Source organism: Miscanthus floridulus, chromosome 18 (genome assembly GCF_019320115.1).
Source record: "Miscanthus floridulus cultivar M001 chromosome 18, ASM1932011v1, whole genome shotgun sequence".
NCBI classification, from domain to species: Eukaryota; Viridiplantae; Streptophyta; class Magnoliopsida; order Poales; family Poaceae; genus Miscanthus; species Miscanthus floridulus.
Window position 1 is genome coordinate 99183174 of NC_089597.1, and position 11256 is coordinate 99194429.

The 11256-nt window shown below is 44.4% G+C and overlaps 2 protein-coding genes across 2 annotated transcripts; one reads left to right on the plus strand and one right to left on the minus strand.

Annotated features, from left to right (window-relative positions):
* Positions 1–681: 681 nt before the first annotated feature.
* On the plus strand, positions 682–3759 carry LOC136520227 (elongation factor 1-alpha-like). Its single transcript, XM_066513676.1, has 3 exons — positions 682–779; positions 1507–1991; positions 2641–3759. The coding sequence occupies exons 2-3, from the start codon at positions 1530–1532 to the stop codon at positions 3520–3522; spliced, it is 1344 nt and encodes a 447-aa protein (XP_066369773.1). The 5' UTR covers positions 682–779; positions 1507–1529; the 3' UTR covers positions 3523–3759.
* A 3501-nt stretch (positions 3760–7260) lies between these two features.
* LOC136524253 (uncharacterized) lies at positions 7261–10534 on the minus strand. Its single transcript, XM_066517691.1, has 2 exons — positions 10009–10534; positions 7261–9752 (listed from the first exon to the last, which is right to left on the minus strand). The coding sequence occupies exons 1-2, from the start codon at positions 10532–10534 to the stop codon at positions 7261–7263; spliced, it is 3018 nt and encodes a 1005-aa protein (XP_066373788.1).
* Between the last annotated feature and the right edge of the window lie 722 nt (positions 10535–11256).

Consider the following 11256-nt stretch of genomic DNA (forward strand, 5'->3'; position numbering starts at 1 on the left):
AAGATCTATAAGAGCATAACAAGCATAAATTCAAACTTCTTAAATCTAGGATCCCCGTACCTTCAAAATCTTTCTGCAGTTGAATTCGCTCACGACGTCTCCTCCCTCAACGTTTCTTTCCCCATCGTCCTCTATCCCACTCGCACGCAGTACCCGCGCTAGTATACCAAAAGTTGAAAATTTTTGAGCGACCAAAATACCTTTTTGAATTTAATTTTTCATGTTTCGTTTTAATTTTTTAGCAACACCACACTCTCTATCAAATAGGAGGATTGTACATATTACATACAATCAGGTGGATTCAAGAACCAAACATGTCGCCCTACCTCGGTATGGATCGAACTACGACCTATTCTATGAGCATCAGTGTTCGAGTCCCTATGCTCATGTACAAACTCGACAGTATTAAAAGCTGTCTTCCTCACATTGATCTCGTGGATAACCTGTCCGTAGATTCCGAGATCACCTCGGATGCTCTTCACCATGTTTCGTTTAAGGATACGTGGTTGGTCGGGTCTCTTGGGTCTTGACGTCTTGTAGCACACGGAGTAGAATGTGCAGGTCGGACGTTTTTTTTTTCATTTGTGGCCCATGAAGTTATTTTTGGGCCCAATAGCCCATTCATCCATGCCCTAACCCTAGGGCGCCTTCCTTATAAAAACCTAGCACCATCCTGTTCACAAACCCTCATACGCAGTCGGCCGCCGCAGACCGGGAGTAGCCGACGCGCCATCACCGTATCAGGCCGTAACCACGCCACTTCGCTGTCGCCCGACGAGGTACTCTGCCGCACGCGCGCGCGCGCGCGCTTCTCTTCCTTCTCTTTTCGCTGTGCTTTGAGCGCGCTTCTCTTCGTTCTCTTTTCGCTGTGCTTTGAGCCTGTTCGTTTGATGCCCAGATCTACTGGGTTTGTCGTCTATGTGTGATGGGGTGAGTCGATTCATGCACTTGATTAGAGTTTGTCGTCTATGTGTGATGAGCTGAGCCGATTCATGCACTGGATTTCTAATCTAGTGTTGTTTCCGCCCCCGCTACCTTTTATTTAGTGTCTATGTATGAACTTGATTGCAGTTTACAACTGTTGAGCCATAAATTATAACCGTTTCGTTGTTCTAGACTAGATCCAGTTTCCGATCTATGATATTACGTGGCTGAGACACTTGAACTCTGTTTTTCGTGTTTGAACTGAGCCGATTCATGTGCTGGAGTAGTTTTGTTTCCGCCTCCTCATCTACCTTTCGTATGTACTCCGTATATAAACCTGATTGCAGTTTGCAACTGAATCTCGGCCATAGATTATTACTGTTGCGTTGTTCATTAGATTCAGTTTCCGATCTCTGATATTACGTGTGTGGGGTACTTCCACTTTAGTTTTTCCTGTTCTTGGGGATTGTTTGATTTCTGGTTTATTCCCATATATTTATTTCTAACTGTTTTTATCTGCTAAATTTGATGTACATATATTTATTTCTAACTGTTTTTATCTGCTAATTTTGATGTAAGCAGCAGTGTAACATTTCCCTTAAGCCATGGGTAAGGAGAAGACTCACATCAACATTGTGGTCATTGGCCATGTCGACTCTGGCAAGTCGACCACCACTGGCCACCTGATCTACAAGCTTGGTGGTATTGACAAGCGTGTGATCGAGAGGTTCGAGAAAGAGGCTGCGGAGATGAACAAGAGGTCATTCAAGTATGCGTGGGTGCTTGACAAGCTCAAGGCCGAGCGTGAGAGAGGTATCACAATTGATATCGCCCTGTGGAAGTTCGAGACCACCAAGTACTACTGCACTGTCATTGATGCCCCTGGACACCGTGACTTCATCAAGAATATGATCACTGGCACTTCCCAGGCTGACTGTGCTGTTCTTATCATTGACTCCACCACTGGTGGTTTTGAGGCTGGTATCTCTAAGGATGGCCAGACCCGTGAGCATGCTCTCCTTGCTTTCACACTTGGAGTGAAGCAGATGATTTGCTGCTGCAACAAGGTATGATTCCAGAAATTCCTCTCTAGTCTGGTTCATGATCTGAGATGCTTGTAATTATGTGCTTGAATAGTCTAGCAATATTTATCTGCACTCAATTATACTGTCTTCAGGTTGGATACTGTATTTGCGTTCTGATTAAATAGCTAATTTAGGCCATCTGCTTCCTACATGTTAATGTATGATAGCAATTCATTTTCATCAGTTTTCATAATCTAATATGATTTTTCCAGGACAATTTTCCAATAGATCATTTAAATTTATGATTCCACTTGTTTTTAGAAATTCTGAAGTTCTTGGAATACTTGCAATACATATGTAATTAAAGCATGAGAGTTTGCATAATTTAACTGTCTTTATATGATTATAATTGTTACTTTGTTAATTAGTAGGATTTGTTGGCATGCACCAGTTTTGCGTGCTTTATATTTTTATAGCCTGCTCTAGTTAGCATGTATAAATTTGTGAAGTATGTTTATCTGCCTGGCGGTTATTTCTGTTGACCCCCAAGAAATTTCATTCCTTAAGCAAGTGTAGTCTACCAGTTATTAGTTTTGATTATTATGTTCTTGCATTTTTTACTGTTTGCTTGCTGTTTAGGTCACTTATCTCGTTCAACTAATGGTATTGTTCGGGTTTTGCTGTTTTACAGATGGATGCCACCACACCCAAGTACTCAAAGGCCCGTTATGATGAGATTGTGAAGGAAGTCTCTTCCTACCTGAAGAAGGTTGGGTACAACCCTGACAAGATCCACTTTGTTCCCATCTCTGGTTTTGAAGGTGACAACATGATTGAGAGGTCCACCAACCTTGACTGGTACAAGGGCCCAACCCTACTTGAGGCTCTGGACTTGATCAATGAGCCGAAGAGGCCTTCAGACAAGCCCCTGCGTCTCCCTCTTCAGGATGTGTACAAGATTGGTGGTATTGGAACTGTTCCTGTTGGGCGAGTTGAGACTGGTGTCATCAAGCCTGGTATGGTTGTTACCTTTGGTCCTAGCGGCCTTACTACTGAGGTTAAGTCTGTTGAGATGCACCATGAGGCTCTCCAGGAGGCCCTTCCTGGTGACAATGTTGGCTTCAACGTTAAGAATGTTGCTGTGAAGGATCTGAAGCGTGGGTTTGTGGCCTCCAACTCCAAGGATGACCCTGCCAAGGAGGCTGCTAGCTTCACCTCCCAGGTCATCATCATGAACCACCCTGGGCAGATTGGCAATGGCTACGCCCCAGTGCTGGACTGCCACACGTCACACATTGCTGTCAAATTTGCTGAGCTGGTTACCAAGATTGATAGACGGTCTGGCAAGGAGCTTGAGAAGGAGCCTAAATTCCTCAAGAACGGTGATGCTGGTATGGTGAAGATGGTTCCCACCAAGCCCATGGTGGTGGAGACCTTTTCTCAGTATCCTCCTCTTGGTCGCTTTGCTGTCCGGGACATGAGGCAAACGGTGGCCGTCGGAGTCATCAAGAGTGTGGAGAAGAAGGACCCAACTGGAGCGAAGGTGACCAAGGCTGCTGCCAAGAAGAAATGAGGTGTCTGGCTGGTTCTGTGTCTGCTTGAGGGATACCTAGTGGGAGCTTAAAATATCTCGTTTTGGTCACGTTATTGCTGTTATTGCTTGAACAACTAAACTGTGCTAGCAATGTTTGTCTGGTCGATTTAGTACTGTTATTTTCATTGGTTAAATCCAGGGTGCTATTAAGACTCATTTCTGTTATTTTGATATCGAACATGGGGTGTGAGCCATACATGGTTATGAGTTTTGTTACTACCCTTGTCGCAGTTTGTGCCTGTTTACCTAATAGCTCATGATTCGCTCGTCCATATCTGTCTAATATCTATTGTGTTCAAATTAAATCTAAAAAGTTGCCAAATTGCTTATTGATGGTTTTGAAAATTTGATTCCTATGATACATTTTGATTGTAGTCCTGAAAATATAGTTTTGACTACTGTATTGTTTTAGCATTTTTCAAAGACAGTTTTTTTTGCCTAATATCTTTTTAAGTTTCCAATCTAAACTGTTTGGCTGAGACCTTTTAGAGAAATGTCAAGCATTTGAGGGAGTACTATTTTACATTTTGGAGTCGAGCTTGTATAGTCGTTGAGAATTGTTTGGCCACTTCTTGGAAGTAGGTTGAATAAGGTGTACAAGAATGCAATTGCAAAACATGGGATTGAAAAACATAGAAAGATCCTACATTGTGGGTCTTTAAATGAACTTGGTCCTTGCATGGATCCTACTCTGTCCTGGAATACAGAGCGTCCATTCAAAATTTATTCTCAAATATAATGCATTCTTGGGGCAAAAATCAATTTTACATTAAATATTTTTTATTTATGAATCAATCATCATTAATCACATTGATGATAGCGTCTGATTAGGAAATAAAATGAGGATACATTCTTCTTTAATGTTCTCTCTTAATTTATCTTAAAATTTCTAGAATGCATTATATTACATGACATAGATAACGCGTGAGCCAACTATAGAAAGAGGATCGAATAGATTGTTGAGTCATGTATTTTTTATATAAAATAAAAATCCTTTTTTTTGAATCTGGGCTCCTTCGTTACTTGTTTGCTATCAAATCGTTAGCAACGATCACAGGTACAGCATCAGGGATAGAGTTGGTAATCACCTCCTCACCCTCGTTACACAAATGACCCAGCGCAGCCAGCTCATGAGCGGCTCTATTACAATCTCTACCAACATGAACGCACTCAAAAGAAATAAAGTTTGAGAACACCAGCGACTTGATTTCATCAACCAAATGACCCACTACTGACATATCATAGACATCCGAATTTATAGCCTTCACCACTTGTGCATCAGACTCTACCTGGAGCCGACCAATACAAAGGTTCACTGCCATTTGAGTACCTTGGAGGCAAGCAATTAGCTCGGCATGAAATGGACTAAATACATGGTCCATTCGTCCTCTTCCTGGCAGCACCGAATCGCCATCGCTGTCTCTGATCAGTGCACCCCAGCTGCCTGACCCCGAATCAGAATGGAAGGAGGCATCACAATTCAGCTTTAGAATGTCCACAGGGGGCTTTGTCCAGTGACTTCGCCGACAATTTTGCCTGACCACCGGTGTTTTGGACTGCTCAAGATTTTCATGGGCATACAACTCAACGCATCTAGCGAGGTCCTGGGCACTTCGCCGCCTCCCCTCTTCTCTGATAATATTTTGTTTTGTCCAAATGATCCATAATGCAATGACCATCAGCAATTTCTTGTGCTCCCTGGCTTTTAGAATAAACTCTACATTTCCTAGCGCCATTTGAATAGAGGCCAATTCCACTCTTTCAGCTTCCATGCCCAGCAAACGCCAGAGAAGTTTTGCCACTCGGCATTTGAAGAACAGATGGCCTCCATCTTTTTAGATAAAGGATAGTTTATATTCGGCTTCATCTACCGAGGTAGAATCATGCCCATTATTACAAAGTTCACATCACACCACTTTCAAGGTTGAGAAGCTTACATCCAGACTTTGGGAAACAAAACATGAAGAGAAGTCCTGACTAAGAAAGACCACAAAACCTAGTAGATAACCATTCACTGTAACTAAAGAAATGCAGGGCTGAAGTTTCCAAATGCTGCCTAACAAGGATCAGCTGGTCCCGTAGATCATCACGCCGCTGCAGTCTTGCCCACTGCCGTAGCCAATGGGTTCCTCTGAAGAGCACCTGCAAAAAATCTTCCCCCATATGATTGCAAACTGGGCATCTGGTGCAGATTTTCATGCCCCGACGAGCTAAGTTACATCTCAAAGGGTGGCTATTGTGTGCAAATCGCCACAGAAAATGTTTGATTTTATTTGGGCATCTCAGCTTCCAGATATTTTTCCATGGACCGCCAGGATTGCAATTGCTTCCTCCTTGCTGTCCAAAGTTGCATTTGTTCCTCAAGAAATCAGCTCGGGCCACTTTGTAAGCACTTTTAACACTGAAAACACCATGCTTGTCATAATGCCATGCAAGATTATTGTCCCGACCCTGATGGACAGGTAGCGCAAGGATCAACTCAGCATATTCTTCCCAGAAAGTGTCTCGGGCCAACTGCACATCCCATTGTCCAGTATAAGGATCTATCAATTCGGCCACCTCCGAGAGTAGAATATGGCCTCGTGGTGTTCGCGGTCTCCTGGAAAATTCCCTTGGAATCCAAGGATCCGACCATATATTTAGCCCAGCCCCATCACCAACTCTCCAAATCATGCCTTTCTTCACCACATCTAGTCCACCAAGTGCCTGTTTAGTTCTCAAAATTTTGCAAAATTTTTCAAGATTCTCCGTCACATCGAATCTTTAGATGCATGTATGAAGTATTAAATATAAATAAAAAATAAAACTAATTACACAGTTTAGACGAAATTCACGAGACGAATATTTTAAGTCTAATTAGACTATGATTGGACACTAATTGTCAAATAACAACGAAAGTGCTACAGTATCATTTCCAAAAAATTTCGTCAACTAAACAAGGCCCCAAGAATGCTTCGCCAGGTATAAGACATCCCCGTCTTTGGCTTGGCTTCCAGAATGGATGTATGGGGGAAGTATTTGGCTTTCAGAACCCGCGAGCACAGGGAGTCCGGTTGCTGCCATAGTCGCCAGACTTGCTTAGCGAGCATTGCCTAAATTGAATAGGTGGATATCTCTAAACCCCAGCCCTCCTTCTTCTTTCGGTTTGAGCATCTGTTCCTTACTCAGCCAATGGATCTTATGTTTTCCTTCCTGGTGATTCCACCAAAATCGGCAAATCATAGCACCAATTTGATCGCACAAGGATTTAGAGAGATCAAAGCAGCCCATCGCAAATGTAGGGATAGCTTGAGCAACGGCCTTGATCAAAATCTCTTTGCCTGCCCATGAAAGGTAATTTTTCATTCCATCCTTACATTCGTTTCCAAATACGATCTTTCAGATAAGCAAAGGTTTTCATCTTGGACTGCCCAACATGCACCGGCAGACCCAAATATCTCTCATTCATCGTCTCCTTTGTAACTTGTAGTAAGTCACACACCTTCTTCCTCTGGTCCGGTTTTGTGTTCCTACTAAACAGAATTGCTGACTTTGCTTTGTTTATCACTTGTCCAGAACAATCTTCATAGAGTTGGAGTATGTTCTGCAGGTGGCCGCAGTCCCCCTCATTCGCTCGAATCAAAACTAATGAGTCATCGGCGAACAACAAGTGTGATATGCTTGGTGCACCATGGCAGACCTTCACTCCAGCGATCAATTCATCCGCTTCCCTTTTTTTCAGCAGGGCTGAAAATGCTTCGGCACAAAGTAGGAATAAATAGGGAGATAAGGGATCCCCTGCCGCAGCCCTCTTTCAGGAGTAAAACTGTTTGTAAGCTCACCATTCACCTTTACCTGATACTTCACTGTAGTTACACACTCCATAATCAAAGAGATCCACTGCTCATTAAACCCCAAATGTTGCATCATTTTCTCCAAAAAGCACCATTCAACCCTGTCATAGGCTTTGCTCATATCTAATTTGATGGCAGCATAACCCAAATTACCTTCTCTCTTATTCAACAAATAATGGGTTAACTCATAAACTATAAGAATATTGTCGGATATCAATCTTCCCGGTACGAAAGCACTTTGGTTAGGAGTAATAATATCAGGTAATACACCCCTTAGTCTGTTGGCCAGGACTTTTGAAATAACCTTGTATACCACATTACATAAGCTGATGGGTCGTAGATCAGTAACCTTTTGTGGCCGCTCCACCTTCGGAATCAACGAGATGATTGTGTCATTCCACCCTTGGTGCATTCGGCCCCCTCTCAGCACAGTCATCACCTCCTTGGTAAGCTGCTCACCCACGACGTCCCAATATTGCTTGAAAAATATGGCCGGCATTCCATCTGGACCGGGAGCTTTCAGGTCACCAGTGGCATCCAGTGCACCCTTGATCTCCTCCACGATAAACTCTGCAGTAAGCATGGCATTCATTTCTGGAGTGACAGCAGGTTGCACCGCAGCTAGGAGTTGCTGTAAGTGCTCCCCGTTGCCTCCCACACTTGACCTGAAAAGCTGGGAGAAATAGTTAGAGATAAACACCTTCTTCTCCTCCTCATCAGACATCCAACTCCTGTTCTCCCTCTGCAAACTACCAATTCTATTCCTCCTCCTCCTAGCTGAACACGCATTATGGAAATAAGTCGTGTTTCGATCCCCGAACTGCAGCCAATTCACATGAGCTCTCTGTCTCCAATAGATATCAATTTGTTCCTCTAGCCGGTCCACTTTGTAACTCCAGATCGCCTCCCTCCTGACCGACTCATCACTAATTGGCTCTCTTCTCCATCTCTCAAGCTCCTTCTTTGTCTTCCTTAAACGTTTTTCTAAATCTCCCAAAACATTCACGCTCCAATCCTTCAGACTAGCCGCTACTCCTCTAAGGCTCTCGCCTAAGCAGCACCCAACGCCCTCTCTCAGCGCCCACGCTTCTTCAATAATTTTTCGACAACCCTCCTCTTTTATCCAACTCGCTTCAACTTTGAAACCACATCCACCTCCTCCGCCCCTTTGGATCATCTCAGTTGACAGCACTACAGGCCTATGATCCGAGTGATAGGGATCTCCATTTTTCACATGCATAAATGGAAACTTCATACGCCATCTCGCATTTGCCACTGCTCGATCGAGCCTCTCCCTTATATGTGTATTACCTGTGGTTTGCTTATTTCTCCAAGTGAAAATGTCACCAGAGAAACCAAGATCATCGAGTTCACATACCTCCAAAGCACCATTGAAGCGATCAATACAAGATTGAGCCCTCGGAACCCCCCCTTCCTTCTCATGGTGAAAGAGGACTTCATTGAAATGTCCCGCGCACAGCCAGGGGAGTTGTTCATTGTCTTGATCCTTCAACCACTCCATAAGTTCCCAAGTTTTATACTTCAACTCGGGTTCGCCATAAATCCCAGTAAACCACCATTTTTGTCCACCAGTCTCTAGGACCTCGACATCAATGTGGTTTTTCGATTTACCCTTCAAAACCACACTGATTCCTCTCCTCCACAACACAGCAAGCCCCCCGCCTTTTCCTTCACAATCCACCACCTCCAAATTCTCCACACCCAACTTCTTTTTGAGCACAATCATCCTCTTCTCGTCTAGTTTTGTTTCCAACAAGAAAAGAATGTCAGCTTCTTCGGCTATATGGCACCGAAGAAGCCCCCGAACTGCCGGGGCGTTTCCCAACCCCCGGTCCGGCAGTTCCAAGCTATTATGTTTATTGGGACGTGCAGGGCTGTTCCGACAGCCCGCTTCAACAGTTTCAACTTCGGACGCCTTCTCCACCGAAACACCTCGCTTGGACCTCTTCACCTCAGCCTGCTCATCAAGATCCATATCCTCTCCCCTACCTCTCCTCTTCTTCTGTCTCCCCGGGATCGTCTCCCCCATCTGCCGCTTGCCATTCCTCTCGACTCTCTTGAACTTACCCCCAAATTTATCTTTCTCCCCTTCCTTATTCTTCACAGCTGGAGTATTCTGGGCTTTCTGCATGGTACTGTTCACGTGCCCCTTACTATGCTCATCGCCCAACTCCTTTGGAAACAGCTCAGTCCTCACTGCACCTAGGGTCTTCTCCGAGAGTTGCATCTCCTTTATAGGGCTCGTAACCTCTTCCCCATCATCCTTCCTTCCTTCGATCACCTTCACATCTCCCTTCTCAGCATCCTTCCTCCAAGAAGGACCATCCGACCGAGACTTGCTTCCACTGCTCCTAGCTATCAGAACGCCCAGCTCTCCACGACCCCGATCCTCCAATTCCCCCGATCGGCTTACGAGGTGGTATATACCGCAACTCCCTATTGTATGGGGCTTTCTCACCCTTCCCCAACTTCTTCGAACAAGCGCGATCCACATGACCGATCAGCCCGCAAATGTAACAGAAATCAGGCAAGTGTTCATAAGTGATCGGGCACCACCGATCTCCTTTGTCTGGTCCCAGATCCGCTAAGATGCCCCGACGGAGAGGTTTACGGATATCCATCCGGACCTTGAGACGCAGATCTCTACCCGTCGCCAAGTCACTTCCATCCGCATCCACCTCCATGAACTCTCCAACATCATCACCAATCGCCCTAGCTGCTGCCCGATTCATCAGACCCAGAGGAAGGCGCTCCACCCGCATCCAGATCGGAACAACGGAGAAGTCAAATTCATCCACCAATTTCGCCTCATCAAACTCCGTAACCACCAGGAGTTCCTTTGAAATCATCCAGGGCCCATCATCCAATGCCCTCCTCAAACCCGACGCCTGGTTGAACGAGATCAAGAAGACATTATCTCCAAGATCTTTGCATGAGATTCCCCTCACTGGACACCAAATCCACCCCACAGACTGCTCAATGACATCAGGACGAACGTTCCTCTCCGAGAACAGCTTCGCGACTGCCTGAGGTGGGCGATCATTCTCCCCGCTCCCTGCCTCCGCCTCAAACTTGATGCTTCTCTTCTCCTCCGACGACAGTTGCAGTTTCTTTAACATCCCCTCCACCCCCTCCATCGAAACCCCACTCGGGAGCCCGTCTCCGCACTGCCAACACTCCAAAGGCGATCGGAAAGTCTGTGGACACAAGGTACAAGGGCTAGCAAAAACTAGGGTTTTGGGGTTTTCGTGGACACACGGGGCAAAACTGTACCAAACACGCAGAGGGCAGTCAGAACAGGAGGAAAACCTAGGCAAGGAATCTCAAGGCAATGGTGCGCTTGGAGGATTAAGGAAGAGGGAGGAAGAGACGAAGATCCAGACACCACCAACTGAACCGCTCGAGTCGCCTAGGGAAACCCTAGGTGCCGAGAAGAACGTTCTTCCCAACAATGATTTTTTTGATACTAGTATAAAATAAAAATCCTCCGATCTAGGTCGTCTTTAAGGAATCTCTAATTCAAAGATTCTTTTATACTCAGAAACGGAGTAACAGTTGAACACAGGAACATCCTAAGGGAAAGATAATGGTGTCAATTCCCATATACGTCTTGAAATTACTCCTCCCTCCATTACGAGATGATACACAGTATTTTGATGAGAAAAGACTATAACATAGATTTCAACCATTAAATTTTTTAAATACGTTGTTATTTTTTTAAAAAATAATATTAAATGTAGAGATATTTTGAATATAAATCTATTGATACAAGTTTTATCTCTGTATGAATTTATATCTAACTGGGATAATTATTACTTAGCATTTACAACATTTGTTTTTTTTATTAAAATGAGATACG